Here is an 18439-nt window from a genome sequence, read left to right on the forward strand (position 1 = left end):
TCTTGGTTAAACTGAATGGGGGATGTCAGGAGGGTTCTCACCTGCTATTTTAGTTATTTGTGTTATTTCTAATTTTGGTTGTTTTTACTCTGTTTTTATTGTTTTAATTATTAGTCACCCAGAGTCATGCATTTGAGATGGGCAGCCATATACATTTATTAAATAAATAGGTAGATAAAATGTTGCAATAATATAGTTGTAGAATATAAGCCAGGTGGAGAGTCCCTCAAGAGACAAGGTGATCTGTAATGTGAGAGCCACCACTGAGAAGGCTTGCTTCCAGGGCCCCACCTCCTAAACCTCACATGAGTTAGGGATCTGGCCCAGTTTTATTTAGGATGAACACACTGGATGGTCTAACTTGGGTTAGGAGAAATGGTTCTGAAAGTATGTTATCTATAATTTGAAGAAAATGTATCAAATTTATGAAGGCCTATTTGAAACATCTTCAAAATAAAACAGGATGTATCATTACTCTCCCTCAAGAGGAAGTTATGAAGTTATTTGAATATAATTCACAATTCTATTACTCCTTTGCTTCTCTTTGGATGAATTTATCATTCGTCAAAGAAAATACGTAAAGTTTCATGATATGATGTCCATTTTTGCTCCATTAAGAAATATGAACCTAACCTTTAACATTTTACTCCTCTTATACCAAATCAAATTTGCCAGCAAGTTGGCTTAGAATCATAGCCTATGACTTCCAGTTTGATCATTTGAAAAACTATGGATACAGTTAGAATATTTGTCCACTGAAACATTTTAGTGTCACAATGAATAGCCAATTGATGAGCTGTCTAAGTTCTGGGGATTGTTTAATAATACTAGCACCAGGCACTGTAGTATCCTAGGAATGGAGAAGAAAATATACTGTGGAGAACAAATTTTAGCTGGAAATTTCTGTGTATGGGACCTAGATGGCCTTGGTTTTTCCATCTCCATCTCCATGTTCCCTACTTCTTTAATTAGGATTGATTTGATATGCCATCAGCCCACTAGTTAAATAGATATGCAGGCTGAAAGAAGGTAGCCTGAAAAGCATACATATGCCATTCATTAACTTTGGCAAACTGTGGAAAGTGGAAGGGAGCAGGGGAGGCTGAACATTTTGTCTATAATTGGAAAAGACAGCTATAATAGGAAATTATCAACAAGGAAAACAGCAAGTCAGATTAAATGTACAGAATAAGAAAATTAGAACCTGTGTTTTACATACATAATATACAACATAAGATTTTATATATTTGTTTATTCAGTTGTTTTGGTTAGCCATCTAGAAATTCTCAGGATAATTTCATATTTACAGAGATGTGTATATGTGTACTCTGGAAATCTTAGCAGATTGGATCAATGTTAGTATCTCCTTGCTGAGCACATTAGCACACATAAAGCAGATATTTTCATAGAATCATAAAAACACAGAATGCAAGGATTTGAAAGGACTTTGGAAATAATCTAGTCTAGCCCTCTGCCCAGTGGAGAAATCCATCACACAACCTACCCAAAAGATAGCCATCCAGCTTTCGTTTAAACACCACTGGTAAAGGAGGATCCACTACTTCCCATTAGTCTTCAATTGTTGGACAGTGTTTACTATTAGGACTTTTTTCTGGTGTCCAACTAAAATCTCCTTTCTTGGAATTTAGATTCATTGTTTTTTCTGGAACAACTCTGAACAATTCTGCCCTGTCTTCTGTATGACAGCCTTTCAGATACTTCAATAATTAATTGATTTTATTTTTATTTCTCTTGCTAAATACCAATAGCTGTTATCTTTCCATAATCTAAAGCAGAGGAGGAATCTGTGGTCTTCCAAGTATTGGATTTCAATTTCCATCAACCCTAGTCAATGTATAATTTTTTTCACAAAAAAGAAAGCTTCAAGCTATAGCTCATTATACTTTTAATAGCAGTTGTTCTCATTCCAAAGCTCCTTAAGGGAAAAAAAAACTGGCTTCCTGAACATTCATATTACAAAAACATCTTTCTCAGCAAAACAAGATTAAAGAAAACTGAACTCTCCTGGAAAGCCTTGAAAAAAATATATTAAGATATGGTATGTTTTGTGTCCTCTATTTCCAAAATGTCAGGTCATGGAATTTCTTCTGGATTCATCTTAAGGTTCCTATTAAAAAACAGTAAGAGTTGTATTGGCTCATTACCCCCAAGTCATGACTGATGGTGGTAACTGTAGAAAACTGCACACCTTTTTCTTTCCTTGCAATGTACAAGGAATAGCTCTAGAATTCTCTTTCCTTTCTTCTTCAGGGGAAGACTAAACATATGATCTTTCCAAATTCAGAACTATGAAGGGGGAATCTGAATATGATAAGCTTACATTTTAAAGGGCTTTCTGCTCAAGTTGGCATAGAGTTTTTAGCCTGAGGACTAAATTACTTACACTTAACAATCATGATAGAAAATCCACTCCGATCAGATAAGTAAATAAAGTTGCAGGCTGTCTTCTGGTTCCAATTTGCTACAAGAACAGTTAATTTGCAGTAAATTAGGTGACATTTTATGCGCAATCGCTCTTAATTATCCCATGATTAAGAGGAAAGTATAATATCAACAATGAAAAAAGTATTAAAGTAGGCTCATAAGTAGCTACTTGCCTTGTCAACAGTGATGAAAATGAATTGTTGTCATATTGCAATACAAGCTAAGCTGTGCCATGAGTCAACTGCAAGATGATACTTGTGACCTCTAGCAACTGTAGTTTTATATAAGAGAAAGCAAACTTTCTAAAGAATAAAGGAAAGGAAGGGGCCCAAGGCAAAACTTCAAATGGACCATGCAAATATACTGGGCAGAACATGCTCAACGCTAGAAGAGTTACATCATTTTTCCTCAGCTAGAGATGAGAAAAGGCATGCCTATGCATGTATCTGCAGAAGGAACAAGAGACATTGAGACAAACCTGTGAGTGCCCTAGACTAATACAGAGGGAGGGTAGTGTTTTGGACTCTTGAAGGTTAGAAGGCAATTTGAGGAACCCTGCATAGAGCAGTGATAATAGCTGACTAGTGGAGCATGAAAATATGCTCTCCCACACCTTCATCTAGAGGTCTGCAGGAAACTAGATTCACTAGGAACAGTGCAAGATACTAACCCAACTCTCCAATAGGAACTTAACCTAGATGAGTGTTGCTTCCTTACCATTCCCATGGGTTACCAAACCCATCTTGATTCAAATAATGGGCATGTCTTCCTTCAGCATACTTAAATTATCCAAAAACAGCATCATCACTGCTGTTCTATTGGTGGTGGTAATAGCTGCTCATAGGGGAAGCCAGCAATATTTCTATTAACATCTGCCATTTTATGATTTTCTATGTGTCGTGCTTTTCTTTTCTCTCCATGTGAATATCCCATTAGTCTAATAGGAATGTATCTCTCCCTTCTTTCCTGAAGTACACATGAAGCATACAATTGTTTCATTAGTCTATAATTTCTTATTGCTTAGCCTGAATATTTATCATTAGCTATAGTATACAGAAATTCCCCCAAACAGAAATCTAATAGTGTGCCTATTTCTGAAAACTCCAATATTCCAGTTTACTAGGAGAAGAGCTATATTTTGATATCAGTTTCTAGAAGAACACTGACTTTGTCATTTGGGCAGATATATTTTAAACTGTTTGTATGAGGAGATATTATTCCTCAGGTTCAAACTCCAAACAAGAATCTTTAGAAATTAAATTTCTGACTAGACAGCAGATGCATCTATCCTGACTTCAGTACACAGATATGAGAACTAAGGCCAAAAGGTTAGATAGTTGTTAAAAATTGTAGATGGATGGAGAAAGATCCATCCACTGTACATATATTTCCAAATTATCCTAATATTGTCCCTGGTCAAATCTATTTTTAAAACATTAAAAAAATCTGTTACCAAAAAGCAAACAGATGTTCAGGCATTCAACTTTTCTTTAAATTTTAAGGCTATCAGATCTGGCCTGCAAAAATCAAGATGACCATTAGACCACTTTCCATTTATTTCCCAGGGAACACAAGAAAGATGGAATGGGGAACAAAGGGGGTGGTGGGTACAGCAAAGCCCACTTCATCCACAATTCTGCTGATCCCACTGTTGCCAATATATTGTGATTTTTTTTTTTAGAATTGTTAAAAAGGAGGATATTGTCAGCCAGCCAGCCATAAAAAAAGGGAACTGGAATACTAGCCAAGATGGCTGCTGTCTTGTGATCTAGAGCAGTGTTTCTCAACCTCAGCAACTTTAAGATATGGGATTTGAGTCCACACATCTTAAAGTTGTTGAGGTTAAGAGACACTGATCTAGAGCATCCTGAGGTTGAGTGTCACCTGACAGTGAAACACCAAGTAGTTGTTTATGCCAGGCTGGTCCCCACACATCATGCTAATATCCCTGAATGCACTCTGCAATAGTGGTTGACTGTTGGGCTAGTCTTGAAGCTGTGCCTTGCGTTACCTAAAAAGAGTGGCAGATGTGTGTCCAACCACTTCCCCCCATCCCCCAGTTGACAGGTTGGCAATGCCCTGGAGGGCTATGCAACAAAGCAGGAAGGCCACAGATGGAGCATCAACCGAGCTCCCTCCTGCTTCATCCTATACTCAGGCTGAAGGGGAGTCAGCATCATAAGAATCTGTCCCGAAACAATGGTTAGCAAGGCATCCTCAAACTGCTGTTAGGGGGATGTGTGAATGAGCCCTTATATAGTACTTTCAGCCTTTCCTAGAGTTACCAAATGTCCAGCAAAAGGAAGCTATGTCCTCTTTTTTGTCCTCATGTCCTCTGTCCAGTAGGCATAGCCTTAAAATCAAATATTGTCTGGCTTTTTGAGTGTCTTTCTTTGTGGGATGGAAATGTTTTCCAACAGTAGTCATTCAAATTTTCATGTACTGCGGCCTTGTAAATTGTCTGCTTCTTTCTTTCCCTCATCCATTGACAGACTCAACAGCCTAGATTTACGTTATGTATTTCCTGAATCCAGCAATCAGCTCTGAACCAACCATGTCAAATCTATTATCACTGTAGCCTGTAGATCACCATTGATCATATGTTTCTATGGTAAAATTTGAAAAGTGCATCGCTGATTTTATATTATCACTAAGGTGTTCTTGAAAATACTGTAAGAATTTTTAGCTGATAGAAACAAGAGGCATTAAAAATTCTTCAGGACAAGCCTCTCACGCTAGAGACTAGATAAACATTTGAGAAAGGAATGTACTGTTCCACTGAAATAATACATTCAAGGTTAGCTTCAAATAGACTGGAACTAATGAATAGTGCATTCTATTCATTTGATGAGTAACTGTATTTTATGTCAAACTAAATCCTCCCTGAAGTTACTACATAAAATATTAGGATGATAATAAAGATGAGCTAGTGAAATTAATGTATTCATGTATCATTAGATGTATAAATACTAAATTATGTCTTTGTATGGTACAGCCACAGTATACAGAGTTATTTTGAGTTGCGTTGTGTACTAATAAACTTATTTCTGACTCAGCCAATTAGAGGTTTCAGTTGGTTCCCGGCTTGGGAAACGAATGGGAAGATTTCCACCTTCTAACAATACTGTAAAGGTTTGTTGGGAAAATATTGCAATTGAAAAACCAAACTTTCTAATGCTGGAAAAAGTAATGTCAGATACATGTAGGCCTAAGTACATTTTTTTGCAGTTTTTGTGGAGGATGCCAAGAACGTTTGTGTCCTCCTTTCCTATTGTCCGTGTCCTCCTTTGCCTGTCCAGATACCTGGTAACCGTGGCTTTTCCTATCCCACAAAATTGTGTCTGAGAAGACAAAATCAGTAGTGTAAGAAGAATTAAAGCCGCTGACGCTTCTTAACAAACAGCAGCATCTCAGTGCTTAACTTAGCACTCATATTTACAAAACAAATCCACTTGGAAAGAGAAATCCACAGGCAACTCATCCTCCCAATACTGGTAGCAAAGGAGACTCCCAGTTAGCAGGTTAACGTGTAGAAACCCTCGTCTTCATGGCACATCGTTAGAGCAAACCTATTTCGTGGATGAGATCCTGCTCTGCCGTATTTTTGGCTGAGAAAGGTTAAGCGTCCAAACATACTTCGAAAGCCCGGAGTTGGCTAGCCGCCGCGGCATCGGCGGCGCTTTCCCGGGGCGGAGTCGGAGACCGCCCAGCCCCAATCGCGGGACTGCGGAAGCGGAAGCGCCGTAGCGCTTCTAAGATGGCGGCTCCCATGGGGTTATTCTCTCGCTTTACCGCGCTTCTGCCTCGCTTTTTGGGGGGCGCCTGGACTCGGCCTCCGTTTCGCGGACTCCGGCAGGGTGAGTGCCGATGTTTTCTTTCCCTACCAGATGCTTCAAAACCAACGGCCGGGGCCCAGGGGAGAAGCGCTGGCCAAGGAGTGGTTGAGCATCTTCCGCAAAGAGCCCGAGCATCTGGGGCACTTTCCTCCAGGGCGATGTCTGGCGGCCCTCGAAGAGAAGCGCCGTTTCTGTGCAATTTTTTACGGTCTTCCGCTTAGATCGGGATTTAATGAGTCCGAGAGTGGGTGGGGGTCGGGGCACGTGCTCGTAATCCCTAGGATACACCGTGCAGCGCAAGGTAGAAAGGCAAGACCACATTATCAAGTATATAATATCCGTTTCATAAGCGTGAGCAGGTATGAGGTATGCTCCACCTCTTCCTCTTTTCTTTCTCCTCCTCCTCTCGGGGTATGAAGTGTCGGAGAGTTCACTCTGTTGTAGCAAATGCACCGAGATAGTATGTAACCTGGAAGTACTGAAAAGAAAGTTCAGGTGGAAGTGTAGCTGCAGATAATACAGAGACAGTGCATTGGATTGATCCTCGTGGATGTAGATTGTAGGGAAAAACGGCAAACACACCTAGGCTGGGGAAAGCTGGTGTAGTAAGAATGTGGAATTAACAGTCTTAAAATAGTATCAAGTGTCTAGATCATTGTTTCTTCAAGTGTGGTCCCAGGATCCCTGGTGTTCCCCAAGATCCTCTCAGAGGTTCGGGAAATCAAAATTATTTGCCAGCCAATGTTGAAAAATAATACAATATTAAACCCCATCAAACAATTGTGAGAAGTGGTAGTGGCAGCCAATACATCAATTTTAATTTTTAACATGGTAAATGTCAGTAAATATAACCCATACAAACAAAAGCTGTTTTGTAGTCCTCCATAATTTTTAAAAGTTGGAAGGAGTCCTGAGAGGACAAAGTTTAAGAAACACTGGTCTAGATTGTCAGTCAGAATTCTGACAGATTGATTTTCTTAAGGGAGGGGAGGTTGTTTAGTAGTAGACCATATGTTTTATATATATAAGGTTAATCCCCGCAACTCCAGGTTAAGACTGGAAAAACATTTATTGGAAACCGGAGAACTGCTGCCAATGAGAGACATGCTGGGTTAAATATGCCAGTGGTCTGACTCAATGTAAGGCTCTTCTCTTCCCATTTTCTTGCCCCGCATATTTCCTATTGGTTGAATACTTTTCATTTCTTTCTATTAAGCTTTTTAGGAGGAAAATACTAGTGTTCTGTGTGTTACACTTGTTTTCCCACAATGTTATCAAGTTGCACTGGACAACTCTAGTTTTTCTGTGTAAGAGTACAGTAAGTCTGTAATCTGTGCAGGGATTCTGATAACATTGACTACTCTAGGATTTTTTTTTTAATCTGCCTCTCCCATATTGGGGGGTTTTATTTATTTATTTTGCTCCCTAGCTGATGAGATTTGGCACATGAGATTTGGCACATTTTCAAATTCTATCTTTCTCATGCTAGCTTCTCCCATATCACATTTGGTCCATTCCACTTTGATTTCAGAGAGTTATCCTGCTAATAGACAGAGTCTTAGGCTCCTTTACATAATTTATTTCCAACATTGCTTCGGATTGGCAAGAATAAAAAATGTAAGAAAGAAACCTAGATCACACAACACTATTCTCTATGTTTATCCAAATCTTTATATTTAACTGAGCCATCTTTGCTTCTGTCATGTCCACACATGTTTCATGTGTTCTCTTTTTTTCTTTCTCCCTATTTTTGTCATGTAGTTTTGTTTGATTGAGGATCTCACCAACTCTGTTTAGCAGTGATATTCCCAGTCTCCCACTTCTTTTCAACCCATTTAATCTTCCTTTGTGCTTTTGTTTTACCATTCAGTTCTTATTCATGCTCTTTATATGACCAAAACCATCTCATTTTAGTATCCATTCATTCATTTTCTATCCAATCTCTTCCTTTGTTGTTGTTTATTTGTTTAGTCGCTTCCGACTCTTCGTGTTAAAAGGTGCTCTAAGAACCAAGGAGGGCCAACAGGTGTTGTTTGTGGGTGGGCCTTCTTGGAGGTACCTGCATAGTCAAATGTGCTTCTCTTTGAAGTTCAGGAAGGACCAACTTTACATCCTTTAGCTGCCTGAGAAGAGCCCTCCCTTCAGCCAGGCCTGCATGAATGCTGGAAGAATGAGTCTTTGGCTTTAGTTTGCTTCCCCAGCTTTTTAACGAATTTGAGTTACATGTTGTTGTTTATTCGTTCAGTCACTTCGGACTCTTTGTGACTTCATGGACCAGCCCACGCCAGAGCTTCCTGTTGATCGTCAACACCCCCAGCTCCCCGAGGGATGAGTCCATCACCTCTAGAATATCATCCATCTTGCTCTTGGTCGGCCCCTCCTCCTTTTGCCTTCCACTCTCCCTAGCATCAGCATCTTCTCCAGGGTGTCCTGTCTTCTCATTATGTGGCCAACGTATTTCAGTTTTGCCTTTAATACCATTCCCTCAAGTGAGCAGTCTGGCTTTATTTCCTGCAGTATGGACTGGTTTGATCTTCTTGCAGTCCAAGGCACTCTCAGAATTTTCCTCCAACACCACAGCTCCAAAACATCTATCTTCCTTCACTCAGCCTTCCTTATGGTCCAGCTCTCGCAGCCATATGTTACTACTGGGAATACCATTGCTTTAACTATGCGGACCTTTGTTGTCAGTGTGATGTCTCTGCTCTTAACTATTTTATCGAGATTTGTCATGCTCTTCTCCCAAGGATTAAACGTCTTCTGATTTCCTGGCTGCAGTCAGCATCTGCAGTAATCTTCGCACCTAGAAATACAAAGTCTTTCACTGCTTCTACATTTTCTCCCTCTGTTTGCCAGTTATCAATCAAGCTGGTTGCCATAATCTTGGTTTTTTTGAGGTTTAGCTGCAAGCCAGCTTTTGCACTTTCTTCTTTCACCTTCATCATAAGGCTGCTCAGTTCCTCTTCGCTTTCAGCCGTCAAAGTGGTGTCATCTGCATATCTGAGATTGTTAATGTTTCTTCCAGCGATTTTAACTCCAGCCTTGGATTCCTCAAGCCCAGCATGTCGCATGATGTGTTCTGCGTACAAGTTGAATAGGTAGGGTGAGAGTATACAGCCCTGCCGTACTCCTTTCCCAACCTTAAACCAGTCCGTTGTTCCGTGGTCTGTTCTTACTGTTGCTACTTGGTCGTTATACAGATTTCTCAGGAGGCATACAAGATGACTTGGTATCCCCATACCACTAAGAACTTGCCACAATTTGTTCTGGTCCACACAGTCAAACGCTTTAGAATAGTCAATAAAACAGATGTTTTTCTGAAACTCCCTGGCTTTTTCCATTATCCAGCAGAAATTGGCAATTTGGTCCCTAGTTCCTCTGCCTTTTCTAAACCCAGCTTGTACATCTGGCAATTCTCACTCCATGAATTGCTGAAGTCTACCTTGCAGGATCTTGAGCATTACCTTACTGGCATGTGAAATGAGTGCCACTGTTTGATAGTTTGAACATTCTTTGGTGTTTCCCTTTTTTGGTATGGGGATATAAGTTGATTTTTTCCAATCGGATGGCCATTCTTGTGTTTTCCAAATTTGCTGGCATATAGCATGCATTACCTTGACAGCATCATCTTGCAAGATTTTGAACAGTTCAGCTGGGATGCCGTCATCTCCTGCTGCCTTGTTATTAGCAATGCTTCTTAAGGCCCATTCAACCTCACTCTTCAGGATGTCTGGCTCTAGCTCACTGACCACACTGTCAAAGCTATCCCCGATATTGTTATCCTTCCTATACATGTCTTCTGTATATTCCTGCCACCTTTTCTTGATCTCTTCTTCTTCTGTTAGGTCCTTGCCATCTTTGTTTTTGATCATACCCATTTTGGCCTGGAATTTACCTCTGATGTTTCTAATTTTCTGGAAGAGGTCTCTTGTCCTTCCTATTCTATTGTCTTCTTCCACTTCCGCGCATTGCTTGTTTAAAAATAATTCCTTATCTCTTCTGGCTAACCTCTGGAATTTTGCATTTAATTGGGCATATCTCCCCCTATCACTGTTGCCTTTTGCTTTCCTTCTTTCTTGGGCTACTTCTAGTGTCTCAGCAGACAGCCATTTTGCCTTCTTGGTTTTCTCTTTCTTTGGGATGTATTTTATTGCCGCCTCCTGAACAATGTTGTGAACTTCTGTCCATAGTTCTTCTGGGACCCTATCTACTAAGTCCAATCCCTTAAATCTATTCTTCGCCTCCACTGCATATTCCTTAGGAATATTAGTGAGGTCATATCTAGCTGATCTGTGGGTTTCCCCTAATCTCTTTTGTCTGATCCTAAATTGTGCAAGAAGAAGTTGTGATCTGAACTACAGTCAGTTCCAGGTCTTGTTTTTACCGACTGTATAGATGTCCGCCACCTTTGGCTGCAAAGGATGTAGTCAATCTGATTTTGGTGTTGTCCATCTGGTGAAGTCCATGTATAAAGCCGTCTCTTAGGTTGTTGGAAGAGAGTGTTTATTATGCAGAGTGAGTTGTCTTGGCAAAATTCTATCAGCCTATGTCCTGCTTCGTTTTGTTCTCCCAGGCCATGCTTACCTGTAATTCCAGGTGTCATTTGACTGCCCACCTTAGCATTCCAGTCTCCTGTGATGAAAATAACGTCTCTTTTAGGCATGTTGTCCAGTAGGTGCTGCAGATCCTCATAGAACTGCTCTACTTCAGCTTCTTCAGCATCTGTGGTTGGGGCATATATTTGGATCACTGTGATGATAGATGGCTTGCCCTGAATTGGAATTGAGATCATTCTGTCGTTTTTTGGATTGTATCCAAGCACTGCTTTAGCCACTTTACGATTAATTATGAAGGCTACTCCATTTCTTCTGTGGTCCTCTTGTCCACAGTAGTAGATCTGGTGGTCATTTGATGTGAAGTGGCCCATTCCAGTCCGTTTCAGTTCACTGACGCCCAAAATGTCTATCTTTAATCTTGACATCTCACCAATAACCACATCCAATTTACCCTGGCTCATAGATCTTACATTCCAGGTTCCAATGGTGTGTTGATCCTTAGAACATCGGATTCGCCGTTCACCACCAGCACTGTCGGCCGCTCGCCGTCCTTTCGGCTTTGAGCTAGCTGCGTCATCACATCTGGGGCTAGTTGAACTCATCCTCTGTTCCTCCCCAGTAGCATTTTGACCATCTTCTGACCTGGGGGTCTCATCTTCCGATGGTATACCGACATATCTCTGGTTGTACTGATCCATTGAGTTTTCACGGCAAGAATACTGGGGTGGGTTGCCATTACCTTCCCCAGGGATCGCATTTAGTCTGACCTCTCTGTCATGACCTTCCCATCTTAGGTGGCCCTTCACGGTTTAGTTCATGGCATCATTGAGGTGCTCAAGCTCCAGCACCACGACAAGGTAACGATCCTTTGCTGAAGAATCTCTTCTTTTATCACACCACATTTTAAGTACTGCATTTCCACTGTAGTCAATATGTGTATTTCCCCAACATACCAGCCTCTCACTTCCATATAACCAAGTGGGCAGGAGTGCACTCTTACATACAGACATTTTTGTTTCTTTTCACAGTGCTACTCATGACCTTTCCAACAGCATTTTCACATCTTGAAATTACTCCATCCTTTCCCCCATCTTTAATAAACTTTCTACTAAAATAAGCAAATTCCTCTCCTTGCTCCCAGACACTAGCTGACACAATCATCAGAAAGTGTGAATTGCTGCATTCATAATAAAATCTACACTTCCCTGCATGTATCATACAAGTAGCATAACAGGATCGGTAAGCTTAAAATTGCAAACTCCAAGGTATGAAATTTTCCTGATGAAGAAAGGCCAACAAAGTTGCTATGAATAAATGTCTCTGAGATAGTATTCGACAATTAGGGCACCACAATTGAAAAGACCTTTTCAATAGTTTCCTCTGTTACCTCAAGATAAATGCCTATTGATGGCTGATTTGTCTGAATGCCAAGCTTACAGCTGCCACTATAGCACACAAACTAACCAAAGCCCTCCAAATCATCTTAAGTAAAGCAACAGATGCAGTAGCCCAAGAAGAAAAAATAGGAATCTACAACATACAGTGCATGGACCATAACAGCCACTATGTAGGACAGACAGGCAGAAGACTAGTCGAGTGCATTCATGAACACCAACTAGCAATCAGAAGACACAGTGAAAACTCCTTAATCTCACAACACATGGACAAACTCAACCACAGTTTCAACTGGGAAACTGTGAACGTCCTAGACCAAGCCAAATCAAAAAACGCTAGGGAATTCCTGGAAGCTTGGCATACAGACAAATCAGCCATCAATAGACACATAGAAATAAACCACATTTACGCACCATTCAAAAAAGACAATAAAAAATCTAAGAAGGAAATAAAAAGACCAGAACATACATCCTCTCCAGCAGCTAATACCCAGATAAGCAGGGATTAACACTAGACAAACAAACAAGCCAAAAACAATCCCCTAATCAAGGAGCTACCAATGAGAAAACCACACCCCCCACCAAAATTGGCAGGGCAAGGTACTATATATAAACAGGGAGCAAATCCCCCCCTTATTCACACTGATGATGTTACCTGGTTGGGTAATGAAACGTCTGTAAGCAAACACCCAAGCTCAGAGAACACCAAGCACTCCATGGGTAATAGTATGATACAGACTGTGGCTCAAACACTGTGAGACAATCAATATAGAACCAGCCTTGTGGATGAAACCTATGGGGGAAAGAATCTGGGGAAATGATTGATCCTGTCCTAGTTGAAATCAAGGACAATAAGAAATCCCTGCGATTAGCACCTAAGGAGAGCATTGGCTACAGGAGAAGATCCTCTGTTCCTGTTTACTCCAGAGAGTATACCTTTAATTCATTTCAGCATGAAACCGACAAGGAGGTAACCACCAGCTGTTGGGGCAGAGGGTGAAATTTTCCAAAGAAAATTCTTGAAATTGATCTGTTGCCTTTTCTAAAGGAGATAGCAACACACCCTCTGGGTGTGTGATGTTATCAGACAAGAGCAAAACAAAGCACACACAAAATGGATTTTACTTGACCACACAGCTTTTTTATGTATTGGGCTTCAGGGTTTGAAATTCATCCATTGTCAGGGACAAAATAAAGATCTTCCCACTTATGTAGGCTGGTTACCTTTCCAAATTATGTGGCTGTGAGTCATTTTATTTTCACTGTTCATGATTATGTGTCATAAAACAAGATTATTTATAGTATGAAAAGTGCTGAACCATTAGGAAGTGTTTTGTGGGATACACTGAAATGTGAGCTAAGAAGATACCCTTTTGCTCATCGAATTGCCATTGAGAAGATGTGATAAGAAACTTTAACAAGAGTCTGCACATTGTGATGAATCTTCCATCATTTGTGCCATAGTCACCTTTCAACTTGTTTTATTTCTCTGTTCCCCAGAATATCAAGTTGCTCCACTCAGTAGAGGATCATCTGTACATTCCCCAGAATGGCAGGACATTTAGATTACATATGTCCTAACAGCCAGGAAACACACTGAGACAAGGAACTGGTCTCTAATATTTATTGCTAGTACTTAACAGGAATCCTAACAAACTGAAGAAGCATGGGAAAACCCAGACATATAAACCCCAAGGGTTAAGGCGGTCCCGATCTGTGTCTCTTTGAATGGCTGACCAATTCCTCAGTGCTACGCATGCGCTTGACAGTCTGGATGGGAGCCCCCTGCTCGCCATCCTTACTCATGACAACATAGTAGCTAATTTTTTCAGCCTGAAGGTTTTATTTATTTGTTTGTTTGTTTGTTTATCGAATTTGTCACTGCCCTTCTCCTCCCACCAGAAGAACTCTGGGCGGTGCCAAGATACTTAGTAGGCTAATAGGTTCAGGTTGCTCTCAAATTGTTATTGCTGATGATTACTATACATACTATTTTCAGTAATCTGGAAAACATGACAGATCTTTCCTTTTCATGTAAACTAAATTTATTTTAATTGCCCTTTCTCCAAGGATTTTGTGGAATAATATTAGAGAAAATATTTGGAGGAAAGGTATTAAGTATTGCCTTCCTCAAATATCTTTATTTCCATTCTAATACTATATTTATTACTAGGTCACAGCAATTGTAAAAGCGCTTTTCATGATCACACTTTCTTTACTGAACAAAACCAGCCATCACTGGATTTAACTGTATCTGACATTCTCTTCTTTGTGTTTGCAGTTGTAGAAACTACTGAAGGGAACACCACAACAGTAAGTACACCATATCTTCTAAATTGCAGATATTCACTTTTATAAGCCATCAACTTTCTATTGAAAAATGGAAGTGAATAGTAACCTTCAACGAATAAGCAGTCCATATTTAAATCTGTTGTGTTTGGATACAGTTCTGAAGAAAACCTTCCTAACTCTTTGTATTGTCCTTCTGAATATTTTCTCAGAACTCGCTATCATAATCCCTTGCTGCTTCAGTAAAAACAAAGATTTCTTAGAGGGTAGGGATGCCTGCAGGTCTGGAACAGGGCTATGAACTTCTAGGACCCTCTTTAAAACTACTGAAACAGTATGGAATTGCTGCAGCTGCTGATTTCATTGGGCAGGAAAGAACTATGAAGTAATACAAGAAGAGCCTTTTTGAACTCATTTATTCATTGATAGAATTGGCGCCGGGATCATTTTTTCTAGTTTGTTGTCTGTTAAAAAAAGAAAGAGGTAACAATTGAATTTTAAAATATAATAAGGTAAAAGTAAAGACTCCCTTGAGTCAAGCCCAACTCCAGGAGATTTCATAGACACATCCATGTAGCTTGTTACAATATAGAGTAGTTTGTTTGTTATTGCCTTTCTCTGGGATATTTTTCAACTCCCTGATATAGCTTACAGCCCTGGGGATTTCTTATGGTTTCTCATCCAAGTATTAACAATGTCCAACCTTGCTTAGTTTTTGGAGGTTGGATAGGAGTTGCCACCTCTTGGTTAAAAAAATATTTTTCAGTTTACTATGAATAATGACATAGAATCCCAATCATAAGAAATACATGAGGCAACAGACACAGAGTATGATAGTGTCATTTGGCTTAATCTTCTAAAAATAAAAGCCAAGTGGTAGAAGGGCTTAATAACAACCTTAAGTAATAGCAAACTAATGTTTGGACCTCATTTCTCAGTCTTTTATATTCCAGTTCCTCCTCTAATTTCACCTGCTGTTCAGCTCTGCTTCTACTTGTGATATAAGTTCTTGTCCTGATTTTAGGGCCTACGTTTCAGTTTCTATAAATTTTTTCACTCACATTCCTGTATTAGCTAATTCATATTTGAAATTCTTTCTCTGAAAGAAAAAGTCTAATTGTTTGATGTTCAGATTTAAGTGCATTAAGTTGATAATCTTCTACTGTAAGTAATTAGTTGTTAAAATCCTGTTTTTGAAGGCAGAGGAGAGCCAGTGTTGTATAGTGGTTTGTGTATTAGTCCAGGACCACAAGACCCAGGCTCAAGTCTACTCATAGCCATGGAAATCTACTGGCTGACTTTGGGCCATTTATTCTCTTTCAACCTAATATAACACACATGTTGTGAGAATAAAATGAAAAGAGCTCCTGTGTAAGGTGCTTTGAGCTTTGATGTTTTCTGTTGACTTTCCATTTGTGAAACACCCTTTCCTTGTCTCCAGAGATAACACCAACCTGGTATTGCTAGGGAAACCTTTTTTTTGTAATTTCCCAGATACTTTGATCTGAGACTGCCATTTTATGTTGTTGTATTGTTCTGATATGTTTTTATGGATTTGTGTCATAATGTATATACTGTAAAATAGACCAGTATATTATTTGATAGAGTACAGTATAGTAAATTGATAGAGGAATGTATCTGAACTTGTGAATGAATTCTAGGGGTATACTGGCAGGTAGAGTTCCTCAACACAAGAAAATATCAATGCATACAACCAGCTGCCACCTCTAGCACCAGGGCTGAGAAATATGAAGGACAGTGTCCATTCAACTGTAAGAAAGATGGGGGAAATAAGGTATAGCTTTAAATTACAGGGGAAGAAGTAACTCATGCTCATGTTGACAGAGGACAGTCAACTTCTTAGAATAACTGTAATGGTTGCCTGTTCTAAAACACCATCAGACTCATGAGCAGGAATTCAAAGATACCTGATTTATTAAAGAATAGTATGCAGGATCACAGAGAAAGCTGAGAATGATGAAAGCGCGCCAAATTCAAACTAAAAACCCTCAGTGCAAATGAAATCCCTCCCCCTGTAGAATCTTCTCAAGTTCACAATCCCAGGTGCTCCTAACGGTTTCTGATGGTCTGCGGGAAAAGGCCTTGAACAGATAACATAACCCAAACACATTCCATTGTACTGATTTCACATACAGAGCTTGGCACAAGGTTTCACAGCAGCTCCCTCCCAAACAGAACCCGCGTCAGCACCATGGCATGTGAAACGTTACGATGTATAAACTACATTGAATCAGTGAACATGACAGTAACTTCATTCTGGTATACTACAAAGTTTACAAGTCTTACCATGTGTATCTGGGCTGTGTGCACATTACTAGGTAGGTAGGTAGGTAGGTAGGTAGGTAGGTAGGTAGGTAGGTAGGTAAAATTTAGCTATAGCCAAGTTTGTGTTGGATAGCTTGACAGGTTGATTACCATCTCCCAACTCCTTTAACAAGTGAAGGAAAGCCATTGCTCAGAATGAGAACAATTGCTACTGGTCATTTGGAGACTCACTGATGTTTACCAGCTAGCCAGCATCTTACTTGAGTACCAACACAAAGTGCTTATTGAGATAGACCAGGCTGTCTAAATCATGAACTAGGTAACCCATCATCACCTCAGGTGGGCCTTTCCCAGCAGTAATCCAGCACCAGGAGCTGGCTTTCTTGCCACATAAATAGGAGGGGAATCTAACAAGGGTGTCTACAGAGCATAGTCAAAAAAGCGAATACAGCAGCCACAACAGTGCAGTTGAAGGTCTACCTGTTTTTATGCGTACACCATCTTGACATTTTTTTACCATAGCCTGCAGATGCCCCTGGAATCAAAGCTCATTTATTACTTTCTTCTCTCAAAGTGAATTATATATCTCCCTAAGACCAACAGACTTCCCCACTGATCAAGCCTGTGTAGGATTCTTGATAAACTTAACAACTGAGGTTGCTGCTAAGTGGGAAACACCCCTTCTGATTCAGGTTAGCCCTGATTTGGACAACCATGCTATTTGGACAACAATAGCATATCTGAGAACTCATTTCAAGGATTCTGCCATGCAGGTGACAGCCAACTGCAAAATTCACCATCTGATAGGGTAAGCAATCAATATGAGAGACTTCTGTATAGTTTCAGTTGCTAGCTAAGGATGTCAGCTGGAATAAAAAGGGTTAACTGACCAGTTCAAAGAGTGTGTGTGTAATGAGTTGGTTTATAATGAGTTAGTTTATCAGGGTGCTTCAGATACAATTACTATATGGACTTATGTGAGCCTGACAACTCAAAGGACCTGCAGGTGAATACAAGTAGGAAGGAAAGACTCCACTATTCGCCTTCATTCCATTTTCCTTTCGCTTCCACCCTCCCATAGGAGGTTTCTGAAATTGTACCCATGCAGCTGGGAGCCTGCAGGGAATGAGATTATTTCAGATTTATAATCCACATGTTAACTTGAATAATAATGACATCATCTTCAGCTGCCCTGGAGCAGGGCCCATGGACTGCAGAGGCTCAGTCCACCCATTGGTCATCACTTCACAGAATGGGAGGTCACCAGCCTTGCCTTTCAAATACTTCGACTAGGCAGATGTCTTCTGCATAGTCTGCCACCTTTCCCTCATTTTAATGCAATATTCATTCTTGTACACAGTATACTTAGCTAGACTTGCTCTGTCAAGTATCTGAGTAACTCCAGCTACATTCAAGACACCATGAACATTTCTGAAACAAGTATTGGAAGAATAATGTAAAATGGGACTCACGATAATACAAACATGGAGAAACTAGTCAGAATCTTCCAGAACTTTTCTGGAAGATTCAAGGTTGAAGAATCAAGAAGATTCAAGCACTGAATCTTCAAGTAATAATAATATTGTTTCCTATATGGGTGCCATACTGGGATACAGGGAAGTCCACTGAAGAT

The 18439-nt window shown here is 40.0% G+C and overlaps 1 protein-coding gene across 1 annotated transcript in view; it reads left to right on the top strand.

Annotated features, from left to right (window-relative positions):
- The first annotated feature begins 6171 nt into the window (after positions 1 to 6171).
- Positions 6172 to 18439, top strand: part of MRPS18A (mitochondrial ribosomal protein S18A) — a 34731-nt gene continuing 22463 nt past the window's right edge. The window contains exons 1-2 of the mRNA XM_063305159.1: positions 6172 to 6302; positions 14513 to 14544. Of these exons, the coding sequence (XP_063161229.1) occupies positions 6203 to 6302; positions 14513 to 14544 (132 nt within the window). The 5' untranslated portion in view covers positions 6172 to 6202. The remainder of the gene's footprint in view (positions 6303 to 14512; positions 14545 to 18439) is intronic.

The sequence above is a fragment of the Candoia aspera genome, chromosome 1 (assembly GCF_035149785.1).
Source record: "Candoia aspera isolate rCanAsp1 chromosome 1, rCanAsp1.hap2, whole genome shotgun sequence".
Classification (NCBI taxonomy): Eukaryota; Metazoa; Chordata; class Lepidosauria; order Squamata; family Boidae; genus Candoia; species Candoia aspera.